The 17,499-nt window shown below is 42.8% G+C and overlaps 2 protein-coding genes across 9 annotated transcripts in view; both read right to left on the reverse strand.

The window, feature by feature from the left end:
• The window catches only part of CDC14B (cell division cycle 14B), a 51,824-nt gene extending 47,111 nt beyond the window's left edge, over positions 1-4,713 (reverse strand). For all 7 annotated transcript variants that reach the window (XM_084503387.1, XM_084503393.1, XM_084503392.1 and 4 more), the window contains exon 1: positions 4,381-4,713. In XM_084503387.1, the coding sequence (XP_084359513.1) occupies positions 4,381-4,579 (199 nt within the window). In that variant the 5' untranslated portion in view covers positions 4,580-4,713. The remainder of the gene's footprint in view (positions 1-4,380) is intronic.
• A 2,164-nt stretch (positions 4,714-6,877) lies between these two features.
• On the reverse strand, positions 6,878-11,493 carry PRXL2C (peroxiredoxin like 2C). Of its 2 annotated transcripts, XM_084503396.1 has the most exons (6): positions 11,278-11,492; positions 10,756-10,824; positions 9,085-9,138; positions 8,564-8,669; positions 8,188-8,319; positions 6,878-7,549 (listed from the first exon to the last, which is right to left on the reverse strand). In XM_084503396.1, exons 1-6 carry the CDS (start codon positions 11,455-11,457, stop codon positions 7,422-7,424), a joined length of 669 nt encoding a protein of 222 aa, XP_084359522.1. In that variant the 5' UTR covers positions 11,458-11,492; the 3' UTR covers positions 6,878-7,421. The 2 variants fall into 2 exon arrangements, with proteins under 2 accessions (XP_084359522.1, XP_084359523.1); XM_084503397.1 differs by lacking the exon at positions 10,756-10,824 and having other exon boundaries at positions 11,278-11,493.
• Positions 11,494-17,499: the final 6,006 nt, after the last annotated feature.

Consider the following 17,499-nt stretch of genomic DNA (forward strand, 5'->3'; position numbering starts at 1 on the left):
CTTTTGAAATGCTGTTAGTATTCAGCTCTGCACTGGTATGTTTGGATCGTGTTAATTGTAGTCATTCTTAAAACACCTGAAAGAATTTAGCAAGAAACTCAAGTTTAATGACTGTACAGAACTGCCTCACAATAAGAGCAGCGTGTGTCAAATTCCAATATCCTGACAAGCTGTCCCTTCCAGTGCACTACTAACAATCGCTCCCTATTATGTAAACAGCAGGCTCCATCTTTTAAAAGTGTTTCCTACAAGGAGATTTTAGAAATAAGCTGCACAGCTTTCTCCCATGCGTGTATTTACCTTTTTACTGGCTAACCAGCCTGATACAATACAAATGGTAAATTACTCACCATGCCTATTTTCACCTGGTGTGTTGTTTTTTTGTGCTTTTTTTTTTTTTTTTGTGGCAAACACATTCCCAGTTCTGTTTACAGTAACCAAGGATTAACGTGTTAATTTTTGAACATGAGTAACACAGAGAGACAAGAATTTCTTCATTAAGGATAAAATTGCAGGACCAGGGTTTATACATAAAATACACTGGAGCAGCAGTAAACTTATTTCAATAGGACTCCACAAAGGTTTGGGCTGCAGGAGAAAGGCTTCCATTTTAATATTTTTATGCTTCGTTTGTTAATTTTAACTTTTCAGTATCTCATTTACATGTAATGTATTCGAGTACATCCAGATTCTTGCAAATTTCTGATAAAAGGTCATCATAAAATTATCATAAACTAGAGCAGATCTTTCTAATCGTCTTTCAGAAGAATAAGAAAGCAGGGCTTACTGCCTTCCAGGCTGCATCTGCACTGCAATTAGGAGATATGACTGCAGTACATTAGATGTACTTCAATTACATTTAATTTTGTTTGCCTCAAATAACAAAATAGTTAAAACACAGAAACATGGACTTCACTGTCGGCAATTAATTTGAGTAAGCATCCACTGTACAACAAAATGAGCCTGTAGACCCCTAACTGAGGGCTATGTTTCCACAGCTCTGCTACTGCTAGTACAAAAACTACTGAGATTAAAGCTAGCACAAGCATGTCTACACAAGCTATAATAATCACACATCTGATTTCAGTGTGCACAGGAAGAAATGCATTTTGCTTGTTTTTCAGATCTACAGTGTTCTGTGGAAGCATGCCTACAGAAAACTGAGAGCTGCCACTTCATAATCATATTCACGTGAATACAGAGATGACAAAGTAATCTCCTTGCCTTTACTCTCAATAAGCCTGATGCTTCTTCGGATCTGCTGTAAAGGCTTTAGAGAAAAAAAATTCAGTAATTTCACGAGGCAACTAAACACCAGACAGGCACTCACTACAGGACAAGTCACAGAAACAGCAAAGGTTATTTAAAAAAAAAAAAAAAAAAGAGAAGCTCTGCATTGCTATTGTTAAATAGATGAGAAATTCAGAGGAGGCTGACAGTACGGCAAAATACCACGTTAGCCTGTTTTGAATTACCAGCAATGCAACTAGAGAGTTACTTGCTATTGTAACAGAAGTGCATTTCTAAATCCAGGGTTAGTGCCTAGTATATTGCTATGTTGGATTTAAAGACCTAAGAATAACAGGAAGACACAAGAGAAAACAAAAGACAAATTCTGTTGCAATATTGAGATGATGAGCAAAATTGTAGGAGCTTTTCTTTTTAGTCATCCTATCCTTGGAAAGATTCATTCACTCGTCTTTATAGAGTACTTCAAATTTAAGTGATGCTGCTGCTGGCAATAACAACAATAGCCTTGCCTTCTGAAAAAGAAAATGAAGACACTGTAAAGGAACTTTTTATTTAACCTCAAACCATGAAAAAATATTTTCAGGGCCACATCATGACTGCTCAACAACACTGTGTTACTTCTATGATTTCCTTAAATACAGTCCTTGTGCTCTGCTGCTCAGCTGATTTACAAGACTACATTAGATATGTTCACGCACTTTCAGTACTGGATTAGATACTGAAAGCCTTAGACCTGCATTTAAAATCTTAACTTTGAGACAGGCTCACCAGTAGGTGAGGTTATATTGATAAAAGATTAAATACAACTGTTGTAGTGAGAGACTTGTATAATGAAAACTAAGTATTGTGAAAATTCCCCCTACATTGTTTTCAGTGTGCCAAAAAAATTGTTTTCTTCAAAATACACAAGATTTATAGTGTCAAGCCAGCAACAGAGGAAAGGCAAAGCAAAACCCTTGGACTCCATGGTTTCAAAGACAGAAACAGAAAGAAAAAAAACTCAACCCACCTATCTATTAAACCATATTAAACCTAAATCATATTAAACCAAACACTGTTTCACAAAACTCCTTGTGACAGCGTAAGTAAGATGACTCTCAATTAATGAAAAAAAAAAAAAAAAAAGGCATATATGGTACAGCTTAGGGCATTCTTTCCCGGAGTTAGTTCCTCACTGTAACCAACTGTATACCCAGTTACCAAGAGGACAAACAAACATCAGGAAACGTCCCACGATGTAGTATCACTAAAACTTATTCATAGCTACTTTATTTTGGAATTAACTACCAGAGAGAGGTGAGAGAGAAACACACACCTTCTGTCCAAAGTTTATGCCTTTTAATTACACATCTTCTCTAAGATGCTACTTATAAAAACCAGAGAAGAAAATACTAGCTTTTGAGCTTCTCAAGCAGAACTGTTGTGTTTTCTTTAGGTCATATAAATTATGTGTTTCAGAGATCAGAAGGATATGGGAATATGCTTCCAATAAACAGAAGTGCATTCAGTACCAGCAAATTGAATTCATACCAGCCAGCCTCATCCATTAGTTGACAAAGACAAAATGGTAAAATTTACCATGTAGCTTAACAGACCAAAATAAACAGTATTTTAGAAGTACAGCTCTTCTGAACTACTCTTAGCAGCAAACAGGAATATTTAGATGACCCTGACATATGGTTGATAGGTACGACTCATTAGGAAATACAGGAACACAGTAATTATTTTATTATTTTGCATTAAAAAATCCACGCATATGATGGATTACAAACTCCGTTATGTATCAGAGCAAATGTAGTATCAGGCAAGGAAAGATCCATAAATCTTTACGGCTATTTGGGTTGTTTTGTGCTCTTGTCTTCAGCAAAGATGAAAATGAGAGCAGCCTGCAACCTTCTTAATGAGTTAGGAAGTGTTTTTGTAAGCAGATAAGCTAATGCAGGTATTTTAGCCCTTACAGGTGCTGAAATATTTACCAGCATGTCCAACTGCAAAAGTAGGGCCTTAAGCTTTAATCTTCCTGCAGTCCAGAACTATTAATTCATTTCTCAGAACTTCATTACGAGAAGGCAGAACTGACAGCTCAAAACCTGAAGCAACTTTTAAAGCAGCTGAATGAAAAGGCAAGCCTGAGGGCTCATTCTTCTAGGGTTTCTCTATTTAAAAAAAAAAAAAATAAGCATGTCATACCAGTGCAATGAAGATTAGGCTGTAATTGTTCCATTATTAGAAGCTTGTAAACAGCAGCCAACGCGAGCAGTGAGATCAAGGCAAAATGAAATATTATTAAATATTAGAACCTACTGCATTTAATTGAGTTTCCTAAACTGTGCACTGCCGCGTAGGTCGAAATCCCACTGAAAGACACAAGTCAAATCCCAGGTGCCGGGCTGTATTATTCGAACAAGCGAGCATTTTTTTGGAAGAGAAAAACACAGTCGTTTGATGGGCCTGTTGGGTGCCAGGAGCGTATCAAGAGACCCAAGCAACTTCAGCCGGAGGGTGGCTGGAGAGACCTGTGTGCTACAGCCCCGGGCTGCACAGTGCTCCAGGGAGCGGAATCCCTGCTGCCGGGCAGGCATCACCTGCCAATTTGCAGGTTTCTGCGCTTAACCCCGGAGCCGCAGCGCTGTAATTTCCGATGTGAGTGCCTACAGCCGAGATGCTATAGGGCACGCGGGGCTGGGAGCCGCGTGTCACCACAGACCGCGGCGCGGGTCAGGCACAGACCGTTTCGTATCTGCTAGGCTGGGGCAATTTCGTTCCACCAGAGCATGGGAGCCGCGCAAAGGGAGGCGTTTGGGGCAGGCACATCCTGCCCACACGCTCCGCTGCCGCTCACGGCGGGGACGGGACGGGACGGGACGGGACGGGAGGGCACCGCCGCCTTTTGTCCCCGCTCGTTTCCCTGCCGGACCCCGCGGGCGAGCGGCGCTGGCCCCGCGCTCCCCCCACGAGTACCCACCGCCGCCGCTCCTTTTTTTTTTTTTTTTTTTTTTTTGGGTTCTTTCCCCCCGAATCCCGTGCTTTGCGGCGCGCTGCCCTCCACCACCGCCGCGGCTCCCCAGCAGCTGCCAACAAAGTTCCCGGGGCAACTTTCGGCCCGGACCCCCCCGGCACGCCCCTCACCGGCGATCCTCACGCAGGTCTCGGTCCCGGCGGGGGGTGTCGGCGGCGGCGGCTGCTGCTGCTGCTGCTGCTGCCCTCTCCGCTCCGCCTCGCCCCCCGCCGCCCTGGCCGCCGCGCTCCGAGTTCTCTTCAGAGCCGGCGGCGCCGGGGGGGCGGCGGCGGCGCGGCGCCGGGCCTCGGCCCAGCTCTTCCGCTTCATGGCGGAGGCGGCCCGGCCGCGCCGCTACGGTGGGGGCGAGGCGGCGCGGATCATCCCCGCGGGGATCGCGAGGCCGCGGGGGAGGAGGGACCCCGCGTCGGCGGCGGTGGCGGCGGCGGCGGCGGCTGACGCGTGTCCCCGGACACCGCCCCCTCCCGCCGCCCCGGGCACCGACGGGCCCCCCGCCCCGCCGCGGCGGCGGCTCCCGGCCGCCCCCCCCCCGCCCCCCGCCTCTGCCGCTGATTGGGCCGGGGCCGCGTGGCGTCACCGGCGCGGAGCGGTGCGGGCTGTGACGTCATAGCGGCCGCCGTAACAGGTGGGACCGCGGGGCGCGGGACGGGACCGGGGCCGGGACCGGGACGGGACCGGGCGGCCTCGCCTCAGCCCTGCCACGAGCGGGGCCAGCGGTGGTCACCTCCCGCCTTCCGCTGCCGAACTTTGTAAAAGCACTTTTTTTGGTAAAAACACTTTAAAAAAAAAAAAAAACGCTTTTTTTCTTCCTTTTTTCTTTCTTTTTTTTTTTTTTTTTTTTTTTTGTAAAACAACTTCTTTTTGCTAAAACCACTTTTTTTCTTTCTTTTTTTTTTTTTTTTTTGGTAAAAGCACTTCTTTTTGTACATACACTTTTTTATACTTTTTTTTTTTACTTTTTTTTTTTTTTTACACTTTTTTGTAACCCCCTTTTTTCACTTAAAACACTAAAAATACACCTTTTCAATACTTTTTTTCAGTCACACAGCAGACCTGGCATCCTGCTGCCGCCTTCCCCTGCCAGCACCCATGCTCCGTGTTCACCAGCATCCCACCAGCGCTGTGGGGTCACACCATGGTCTGGCTGCACACAGCAACCCCACAGCTGGTGCCTTAATTACGTCTTCTTTTCTAATGAGTCCTCCTCTGTTGTTATCCCTCTTTTTGCTGCTCTTCGTGTTGGGAGCCTTGGGGAAGGATGGGTTGTGCTGGGGTAGTGCGGAGGCTGTGGGACAGCTTCTGGCAGTGCTCTCGGGCTGGGTGACTAAGAAACAGAGCAGGTTACACCTTCATTCACTCTGATCCCTGTTAAGAGTCCTTTGAGAGTCCTCACTTTTAGCTGTTGTTTATATCTTTTTTTTTTTTTTTTTTTTTTTTTTTCAACTCACCAATTGCTTACTCCAAAATCGAAAGCACGAGGAAGGTGAAAGTGAAATGACAGGAAAACAAAAGTAGAGCTGGAACCAGTGTCCTCAGCAGGGATGATCGGACAAATGAATGTGTGGGAGCACTGCGGGTAAACTGGTGTTCTTTCACTTCCAAAATCTGTTAAAATCCCTGCGTTTCTCATTTTGCACACACGGTCTGGGGCTTCCATCTTGCTTCCTGCTGCTTTGCCCCTGGGAGCCTTGGCTGTTGGACAAGGACCAGCCGCTGTCTGCTGTGCCACCTTCTCAGGGAGCCTCTGGGCCACCCTGCAAGAGCCAGGGTTCAAAGTCTGCACAGGACTGCTGACAGCCCTGTTCTGAGCGCCCTTTAGTCAGAGCAGGGAGCCCAGTGCGGTGTTTTCACATTAGTAACATCCTCTCGTTAAACATGCACTGTCCAAACACTTATGTAATTAATAAGGGGCCAAGGGATAGTACCTTCTGGTGTAATTACACTGCTCCCTATCACTATTTTTCTTAAGCCTTTTATTTTTCATCAAGGGGCACTGCATTTAATTTCACGTGATCTTAATGGCATAGAGAGCTCTCAGAAGTTTGCTCTGGGCCTGCCTTAATGGACGTAGGCACAAAACTCTGTGTTTGACATACCACTTTAGTGTTAAGGCTTAAGACTGGTGAGATTTTGCAGGTGAGATATGTATGAGTAGTGGCAGTGTACAGTGAAGGCCAAAGATCAGAAACTGCAAAGGAGGATATGCTCCTCCATAAATCTCAGAGATTTTTATTTTGAAATTTATAAAATGTGGCTCATGCCTCAAAAGAGGGCAAATTTCACTTTAATGAAAACAATAGATTCTGAGCATAGGCGTTTCTACAAAAATAGATCATACAAAATCTGACAGAACCACAAACTTAAATGTCCTCAGCTCAGCTGCCGATGACAGAAATAACTAAGGATGTTTTCTCCAAGACCTCTTGCTCTGACAGAAAATACATACTTATACAGGAGAATGTACTGCTGCAAATATTCGTAAAAAAATAAACAACCACGACCTACTCTAAAACTGACAATCTGAGCAGAAACAGGTTTAGCACCCCTCTCTCCCTGTTTTCACAGACCCACCTTTTTGTATTGCACAAAACAACTGCAGGCAACAGATGATATATATAAAATATTTATTTAAAACTGTTAAATGTATTTCATAAAGTCCGCCCTTGCCAGATGCAAGAATAGATATCGGCTTAGATCCCACTGCTTGCAATGGTGAGCTTTCAAAGTATATTTTAAATACAAGATTGCCACACAGTGCTGGAGGTTTGAAAACCACTGAGAAGTTCCGCGTTGAAAGCCAATGTGATTTAGCAAAAGGCAAGAATCCCAAGTTCTTCCCAAGCAAAACCAGATTTTAGGTTAGTGCATCCTGAAGGAAGGTTTTTAAAATGTGTTAGCAAGATGAGAAATTAATAAGCCGCAGGAATTTCTGCAATAAGTATCAGTTGCATTTTAGTTTTTGTTATCTTACACACAATGGAAATAGCACTTCAGTATCCGTCTTCAGTGCCAGGTAGTTTATTCTGTGCTCTGATAGTCTAGATGTGGTTTCGGATGTCCTATAAAGTCGCAAGAGTACGAATGCTGGTGGGAATTCACTGGAGAATTGTTCTTGTAGAGCAGAAATGAAAAATGACACATTTCCTCTGTGTCATATGTCAATAATCTGGGGTTTGTTTGTGAAATTTACTGTTTTAACTCCTGCCAGTTGCAAAACAGTGTTAATGGGAACATGATCCAATCTGTTTTTATCAAGGTGCAAAAAATGAACTTCATTACCTGGAATTGAATGAGAATAAACATGTAAATAGTTGAATACAATACTTATTTAAGGACACAAGTGAATCACAGAAGCATTCTGAATTCCCACAAGCTCTTGTACAGATGTGTACTAGCTGCAGGTTGCACAATACACTGTATTTTAAATTATGGATTTTTAAAATTAAGTTGCAGAAACATGGGGCACTGAGGCATCTAACTGAATTAAATCTGCTGTACCATGGTGCTTCCTAATGATTTGAGGAGATTACTTTGTCATATGTTAGCCCCACTTCATGATTTATTCCTCTATTAAAAACACATTAAATGCCTAGAATCAAATCAAAAGCAGAATGTGGGTGTATAACACAATGTCAAAAAAAAAAAAAGAACAAAAAAAAAAAAAAACAAAAAAACACATCCAAACTTCAAGCCAGTTATTCCATCAGGGCCACTATCAGCTTTTTGCCATCTCTGCAGGAGGTGGAATTGCACAATGGCACCTCCATGGGTTCCTTCAGCTAGCAGAATCTCACAGACTACACTAGACTGTCCTTTCTCCTTGGGAGTCCACAGGGGCAGCAGCCAAGATGGCAGCACTAAAGCAAACAGCAGAAGGAAGACTGCATTTGTTTTTCAGACAAAATAAATGGGCTCACCTGGGCCTAAAATCAGAGTTCCTCCCTGCTGAGCGGGGTCTCCTTGGAAGTCAAAAGCTGGGCCACTCATTGCTCTCCACATGCTCTTAATACTTCCCAAGAGCACACTTGATTTTACGTGAGGGCTCTGCACTAAACAAAACAGCAAAGCCCTTGTTACCTAGAAATACAAAAATAACTAGAGAGAACAACAAAATCAAAGTGTTGCTGTGAATAGTTTCCTGACTAGTGAAGAAATGGGGTGTGTTTTGCCAACATGCAGCTTACAAGAGATGGTTTGGTGAGCAACTCCCTTCCTATTTACATTGTGATCATGGTATTTTATCAAAGCATTCTTGTTCTGTGAGTCAATTCAGTGTGAGAAAAATTTTCTTACCTGATGCGTTATTACCTTCACCTCTTTTCATGCCAAGTGTTTTATAAATTTCCCTTTGTGGATCTACATACATTTCATGCGTATACCCAGTTAAACTGCAAAAGGGCTGCAAAATATGTATATACAAAAAAAAAAGTAACATTTTTAAGGTTAGGATTAGTTAGGATCTACTGACAGTGGAAAAAATACTGACACACCCCCAATTTTAAAACCTGTGACTTTGCCATGTTAAATGAAAGTAAAAGCCAAAAAGTTTTAGCTTTTACTAAAAGCTTTTACTAAAGCTTTTACTAAAACAAAGCTCCCAGTGAACTCTGGAAAATATTTTTCCTTAACAAGTCTCAATGAGTTTCAAAATGAAAGCTTTAGTTACTTGCTTTATTCATGTACTATCAATTGCTTCATGACCTGGTTTTCTGTGGTTGCAAATGACCGTCTTTTTCACTCTGAGCAAAATCACTCAATGCAGATCATTAAGACACAATAGAATACACAATTTATTTAATGACTACTTTATTTACCTTGATGTGATGATAAGATGACTGTCCAATAACGATAAGCCTCACATTTGCTTCCTAGAACAGAACACAGGTATTGAAACTGAAAAGAGGAACTTGGTGTTTCTGCACAGCTGCAAAGCATTAACAGCCTGGTGTTCTGCGATAATGATCACGGTGCACTGAGTTAAAATTATTTGAAATTAATGTCACTGACATATTTGGAACACAGTCTTTGTCACCCACAGTTAGCAGCTACATAAGTTTACTAAGTGGTAAATTACTAATTAAAGATAACTTTTAAGATACAGGTATGTAAACTTTACGTTTTCTGTAGCATTAGTAGCATCATCTTCTCAATTGATTGCAACCTGCTTATGATTTTGGAAATGGAAAATTTCAGTGCAGTTACACCTGCATCTAAAGAAGCAGCATGCAAACACTGATGTACAAACAAGTACATCTGTGATTTTCATATACCAATGACCCTTAATATATATAACTTCAATCAACATGTAGTGCTGCCTTTAGCAGGTGCAACGTTAAGCCTGAGTCTAATACAGGCCAAAACTTTTATAGATGCCAATAACACATTTAATAAAGTATCAGATATTGCTGTTATTTGTTGTGTTGTTGTGTGGTTTTTTTTTTTTTTTTTTTTTTTTTTTTTTTGTGTGTGTTTTTTTTTTAATATTGGGGTATAACGATTGCCTATCCCAAACAGAATCATTTTGTTCGTTTGTTGGGAAAAAAAGCCCTCCCCCCCCACCAAAAAAAAAAAAAGAAAAAAGTCTTACAAAAAAAAAAAAAAAAAAGATTTGATTTTCCATATGCGTATCTTTAAGCAGCCAAATTAAGATGTCATTCTGAGTAATGCTAATTGAACAGTTTAGAAAAATCTGTCCTGAGGAGGCAAGCTGCCAAAGAAATTACCCCTCTTCATCCTCAAGGTCTTAGTCTATCTAAGGACTGCTGTCACCATGGAGCAGGGTCTCTGTCACCTGCTGTGCTGCTGTTGGAAACAAAATATGTCAGACTTGCAATCGGCAGCCTAGAAGACAGTTTGATCTCCCTTGTTTAGCAGAGGACTGCTGTCTTTCTCTTGCATCTCCTACCACCTGACAAATACCAGTCCACAGCAAGTCTTGCCCATTCCATTTCTCCTTTCTGTCATTCTCTAACTCCTGTTTGTGCAGCTGACTGGTGGACAGGTCACACAACTGATGCAGCTTACAATAAAATAAAAATAAAAATCACAGAAGAGAGACTATTTGTAATCTAAATCACTTTTCTGATCTCATTCCGTGCACAACCAGCATTCAGCTGTAGCAGCATAATGGGATGGGCAGTAGTCAGTGGTCTGGTTGGAGTAGAGAGCTGCCGGGGCAGTGCTAATACCAAAAGAAATGCCTGTCAAATGTTGTCTAATTGCTTGGGTAGAAAAAACAGCATCAAGCTAACAGTGCAAAGAGAAATAATGGTGCTGCAACAGAGCATGCAGTGCAATAAATCCCTGTCTCCCAGGCAGATGCATTATGGCAACTGTAGCAAAGAAGGAAAGCACTAACTTTCTCCTGAGCTTTTGTATTATTCCTTAAAGATTTAAGCCTTGTGTAAGCCCGCTGCAGGAGACAACTGATCTAATGGACTGCAGTAGACCCCCATACAAACACATACAGGGGGTGTTATACTTACTTGTAAGTAGCTCCTGGGGACTTTTGCCAGGTCTTCCACATACTCCTTACAGGTATAACACAGAAAACTCTGCAACACAGCCGGTTGGACGTGTCACAAACAGACGTTATCGCACACCAACGAAGCACCTCATTCTGACTTTGGCACAAACTGTTTTGGAGGTGGCCGGGAACTGGGAACGCGACAGATAAAAGTTCACTGCAGCCACCACATGTGGGTGAGCCTCCTGGTTTCACCCAAGCCTGAACAAGCACACCGGGCTCGGGGCCTTGCTAGTGTGTTTTTGTTCCTAGGAAGGTGAGAGCCGGCTTGTCAGCTGGGAAATTGGGGAACAGCATCCTTGCTTCCCTACGGACAGGGCTGAAGGACTGTTTGGTCTGGGATGCAAACTGCATCGCTCTGCCAAAGCACGGGGGGCTCTGCTGCCTGTTTGCCTCCCCCCCACCCCACATCTCCCACCCTCGCCTGTAAGCGCACTGGGGCCTGAAGCTGCTGGCCTGCCCTGCCCATTTCCCAGCTCACCCTCACGAACACCACGATGGCCTTCTGCTCCCGGTACAGGGCGGCGAAGGGCACCCTCCGGCCCTCGCTGTCCGCCACCAGGCAGCGGGACGCCTCCCGCAGCTCCGCCGCCTCCGGGCGGGGCGCGGCGGGCGCCCTGCGGACCTGCTCCGTGACGGGGGGGGCCGGCGGCGAGGACATGGCCGAGCACGCCGCCGCCCCGGCCCGGCCCGGCCCGGCCCGGCCTTCCCGCAGGCGGGGAGGGAAAGGCGGAGCCGGCCGGGGAAGGCATCGCCTCGGCCCTGCGCCCGGAGCTGGCCGGGGATGAAGGAGGAGTCGGGGAGCTTGGGGCCTCCGAGCGGGAGGGAGATCCGCTGCCAGAGCCCTGCCAGAACAAAAGAAGTACCTCCCGCTGGAGGGAACAGCACCGGGGCATCGCCAGGAGTTTTGTGCTTTTTGAAGCCCCCTGATGGTGTGCAGCCCAGAGTCTCTCTTGGCTGACATCCACAGTGTAGTGTCGGTGTCACATAAACTCCCGTCTATGTAAACTCCTGAAACTTTGGATTAAGCCCCTTGCTTTTATACTACCAGGAGAGAGTGCATAGAACAGGTTAATCCCCGCACCGCGTCAGTATTGACTACACAGACTAGTGCCATGCTGCCCTCAATCTTCTGTTTCCTAGATTAAGCAACCTTCCCTCCCCCTCCCCCCTTATTTTTCTACAATGTCTCCTTATACACCATTTCTAGAATAAATGTCTAGATTGTTTCTGTCATGCCTGAAGTTCAGTGCCTGAAACTAGAAACAATGTTTACGTGTTAGCTTTACTCCATGCCTTGGGCCTGCGCATCTGCTTAAACATGCTGGTATTGTGGTTGTGCAACAACATTGTACTATTATTGACTTACTTTTGGCCTGAGAACCATTGTAACCCCCAGCTGCTCAGCTCCAGACCTTCCCTAGACGAGCGTGCATTGCCACCACTTCTCATAGGATAGTTGGTGGGAGAAATTCTCTCCACCTTCATGATGTCTGAAAAGTCAAATGAGCTCTGTATAAGACCTTTACTTGGGATGATATAACATAGCTGGTCCCGCAGTTGGGATGCTTCCTAACTCTTTTTAAATTGTTGTCAAAAAATACTTAAGGACGCATAAGGTACTTTATGCCAAGTTAGCAATAATGACAAGTCAGCTCTCCTTCATAAACAACAACATGAGGGAAAATGATTGCTGGCTGATGTAGCTGCTTACAAGTTTCTGGCACATACCTGCAGGTAAAACTGTCCAGCTGCTAGTGCAACCCTCTAGTTTCAGTAATAAAATTATATTTCATGATACAGATCCCGCTGGTGTCTTTGCCAGGGTAAATGTGATTGTCATCATAATACTTTGCTGAGACAGCAAATCATGGTTTGAATGTTAGTAAAGCACTTCTTGCATATTTGCTTATGGCAGTTTACCTCAAGGACTAATCTTGCAGTCCAGTATGCTGTCACAGTGAACTCAAATTGATACAGAATTTCTGAAAATTGTGAAATGTATGTTCTGTTAGATAAGGGTTTGAACAGTATTAATTCCCTGTTGCTGTTGTCAGAGTCCTTTGTTCACTTAATGGTTACACATATTTTATGCTGTCACTTGGAGCACTTCAGCCAGCAGCTAGTATGCCAGATTTGGGCCATGCTGCATCACTCTGTGGCTCTTCAAAAGCACTAATGTGGAGTGGCCTGCCCTTGACTACTGCAAGATGTATCAAAGCCGAGAGAACTGGTGACTTTCGACATGCTTTGCTCTTTATCTTCAGAATGAAGTGGGCAGGCTGTGTTGTGGCTGCAGTAAAGCTGCACAGACCATGCTATGCAGGGCACAGGGGCACAGCTCAGCTGTTGGTCACCAGCAGAGCTGGGAGCAGGGCCCTGGTGACTGCAGCTGGAAATCAGAGCCTGCAGAGGTGGCAGTGGTGGCCCTGCATAGGACCTGCTGCCAGTCCTGAGTAGGGTGCAAGTGGTGCTGAGCCCTCTGATGAAGAATTGGCCAGTGGGGTGTCACAAACTCACAGGACACTATTCCATCTCAGTCTGTGCGTGGCGTGGCTGGTCTTATGCCTAGACTCCAGAGAGGTCATTATCACTTGATTTTAAATTACGTTTCTGAGGAGGCCAGCCCATCTGTTAGAGCTGGTAAACATTACTGCCTAAGATCTGCCTCCAGACTTTGCTCTTTTATGCAATTTGGATGCCATAAACTAGCTGAGGAATCATGTCCTTTGCACATAGTTTCAGCATCCTGCTGCTGATGACTAGCAGCTTTCACCCAAGCATATCCTCTAAAGCATTCTCAAAAGCCCCTCAAATGGCGTGGTTCTGATTTTTAATGGAGTATGATAGAAGTGTTAGTAACATACAAATACCAATTACCTCCATCCGCTGTTTTACAGAGAAAGAATGGGAATTGAACACTACCATGTTCTCTGAAAGAGAAGGTACTCAAAATTAGCAGTCACTTTTGAAAGTTGAAGCTTGAAGTCATTCATCTAAGTATGCTTAATAAAAAATAAAGATATAAATTCCAGTGACTTAGAAGGAAAGAAAGACTCTACATCTGTTGACTTCAGATAGTCTGGGAAATATGGACAGTCTACAAGTGCAGTCTACCAAAACCGTAAAGTCTGTCCACATGAGCTATGATTAGGGAGACTACTCTTTTCCTTTCTGCACTTTTCTTTACATTTCTTAAATACAGAGGTGATGAAAAGCACGCTCATCAGTGTTGTCATATTTTTTTCAGTAACTTAAGGAGAATTAATTAGTACATTGGCATTATTAATCATGATGTAGCATTCAAGATGCAAGTCACTTTTTTCACAGCAGTGCTATTTACAGTTGTAAAGAGAAATTTACGTAAATATTTAATTAACCAAGAGCTGGGTTGCTTTGTGTTGGGGATAGGAAATTCAGATTCCTACCATTTCAAGGGGAAGAAAAAATAATTACACACAGATGTGGAATAATTTATTTGCTCTGTATTGGCTAGTAAAACAAAATACCAGCTGTAATTATGTAACCTGAATCCCTTTATTTATAACAGCTGTACAAAATATCTGACAAGACTGCTGTGGCCTATACAAGTAGCATGCCACACTGTTTAGAGTGTGTAGTGTGTATTTGCAAAGCACCATGTTATTATCAATTTACTGCAAGATGTACTGTTTATTTAGCACTAGTATATCTATTGTTCTTGTTTATCTGAGTATTATTAAGCTAGAGATGCCATGGTTATTACTGATCAGCTGAAATAAATCAGCCTTTAGAATTCTAGGATAAAAGTATCATGCTAAGTGTTAACTAAGAATGCACTGATGTTAAACTATTGTTGTAATTAAAAAGCAGTAAAGTGCATGATGTCCTACAGATAGGCGGGATTTTCCTTTACAGCTCCCTTTCACTGTTTTGTTAGTGTGATGGTGTATTGGAGCACACTAGACTTCTTGGCATAGAGTCATGGGACTGATTCCTTTAATCAGCCAGGAGAATCATTCGTAGTCATTTTTCAAACACTGGTTTCATCTCTATTTTTTTTTTTTCTTTCTGTTGAGTACTTTCTATCTTGTGACGTAGTTTCTCTTTTATTTTCCTTACTTCCTCTCTTTTCCCTTTTTAAAATTATTCAAGATTATTTACAAGACTAAGGACTTGGCAAGTCTGCTTGCAGTGTCAGTGTATGTTGTATACCGATTAACTGTTGTCTCACAAAACATAAATATAATCAAAAATTTACTGTAATAGTTTAGTGATCACACTTACACATTGAGAGAAAAAAATGTTCTCCTATTATGACATAATCACAGAATTGAAGGGGTTGGAAGGGACCTTGAAAGATCATTGGGTTCAAACCCCCTGCCAAAGCAGGTTCCTTAGAGCAGGCTGCCCAGGTAGGCATCCAGATGGGCCTTTATGTTGGGCATATTTAGTTTTGTAATGCTAACCCTATAGGGAGTGCTATAACAACAAACTTTACTACAAAAGAAAATGTAACAATTGTAGGTGAAATGCATAATACTTTGATTAATACATAGCTTCAAGGCATTGAGAGAACCTTTAATGCATGTATTAAGAGCTCTTAATATTTGATATATTTCTGTTTTGCAACTACCTACTTTGTGTGCTGTAGATGAAAACCAGAGATGACCCACTATATGACAAGAATAGTAGTTTATATGTGTAGTTGCTGTTTTGTGGCTAAGTGCCACAAGTTTGAATGATTCTTTAAAGAACTGAGAGGAATCAAGACTCTCACCTGAAGAGATCACTACTTAAATAGATGAAACAAAGGCAAAATGCAAGTAAAATGTATTCTATGATCCAAGCTGGCCAAACTGACTTGCCTCATATCTTGTTACCAATAAGGCTCTTAGAAAGTAAGCTAATTATCTTAAGTGTTTAAATTACTGTAAAAGTTAGATCAGAGGATAGGGACATGAAGAATGAGGAGAAAAGTGGAGGTGATCACATGGAGTATTCATGCCAGATTAAGCCTTGTTATTTAAGACTCTTGAACTAGCGTCTTACAAGGTAAACAAAAACTTGCTTGAAAACCCTAGATACTGTAGCTTTTATATTTGTAATATTTTATTTATTTATTTATTTATTTTTATTTTCAGAAAACATTTACTTTCAGCAGGAAAATCTTAAGCTGTTCCTCCCTGTCCCTTCCTTCCCCCCCCCCCCCCCCCCCCCTATCTTCTGCTCTTTTTGTCTATGTAGAAGAAACATACCACCAGAAGGAGCATACCGCAAGTAGGTTGTATTTCCTTGTGGATATTTCTGTTTCCTGTGTTCGTGGAAAGCTGAGTGTGTGGTTTGCCGTGGATTCAGTTCACACGGCTCCTTTACCTATGGCAACTTTGATGTTAGGTTCAGTGAGGAGTTTTGTTCTTGAGACCACAATATTGTGTTATGTATTTGCTGGAGGCTAATGACTTGAAACAGATCTCATTTGTTTTGTGATGTATAATCAAGAGTAGCACCACTTTGATTTCTGGTATCTCTTGTCCCTCTTTGTCGCAGGGATCAGTGAGGAACCCAGTCCAGTTCCTCTATAGTGCCAGGGGTTTATTTATTTATTTTTATTTTGCAAGTGTTATAAATGAAGATACAACTCAATCTGAAGTTAGTAATATTTATAAAAGGCAAGTAAACAGCGCTGGGTGCATGGGGAGTCTATGCTCTACCAACATGCACACACAAACATTGAACTTCCTAAATATACAGAACTTCGCTTTTACATATTAAATCTGTGTACGCCTATACATACAATCAGAAAAGGTATCAATTGAAATATAAACATGGCAAAAATTTAAAAGGCAAATGTTTAACAAACAATCCTTAAGTCTATTCTTGAGGACAGGCTCCCCTCTTATACCCTTCGCCCCACAGCAGTCCTTTTCCAACAACTTTTCATTGGTCAAACAACTTTGCCCGGCAACAGCAAACACTCGGCGACTTCCATGCCTTAATGGCTGGAGAACAAGCAATCTGAGACGGCATGGCGTCTCCTGAATCACCCTTCTTTGTTTCCTCTAAACTCTTTTACATTCCTGATGGCCTCCTCGTTAAGATTCTGATGTTATCACCAGCCATGGGGCTTGTCGACCCCCATGGCCACACTCCCACATTTCTCCCTTCTTTATTAACATCAACCATCTTCTTGGCACGAATTATTACTCCATATATCACACAAGCATTTAAACTTGGTTGACTGCTTGTATCCTGAGGGCTACAAATACATGGTTCATGTCCACACTCCTTCCTTTCAAAATGGTTTAAGTATGTTGCCTAATTATCTCTGGTTATTGTGTGCCTGACTGAGATGATGCATGTGCCAAACTTGGGTGAAGACAGCGATGTTTCATAGTGGAAGGCCTTCCTGAAGAAACGATTTAAATAAGGAAAAGGAGTCCAAAGGTAAAATTTCTAATGGGCATCATGTGGGTCCTGTCAGGAGCTCTAAAGATCACAGCTTTTCAGTTGGGTTTCTTCAGAGGGCCTTTTAAAAACATCTGTAGTGAAAACAATGCATTTGGTTTGTTCATAGTGAAAATTACCACTGCTGGCAGTAAAATGCATGCCAAAGCCAGGACTGAGGGCCCAGCCCTGTGAGCTTCCTATGCCTGGGATTTGTGCTGGCGTCAGTCTGAATCCTGTTCTTGGTGCCTTGGGAACTGATCCTTGGCTGTGGGCT

The sequence above is a fragment of the Aythya ferina genome, assembly GCF_964211825.1.
Source record: "Aythya ferina genome assembly, chromosome: Z".
Lineage (NCBI taxonomy): Eukaryota > Metazoa > Chordata > Aves > Anseriformes > Anatidae > Aythya > Aythya ferina.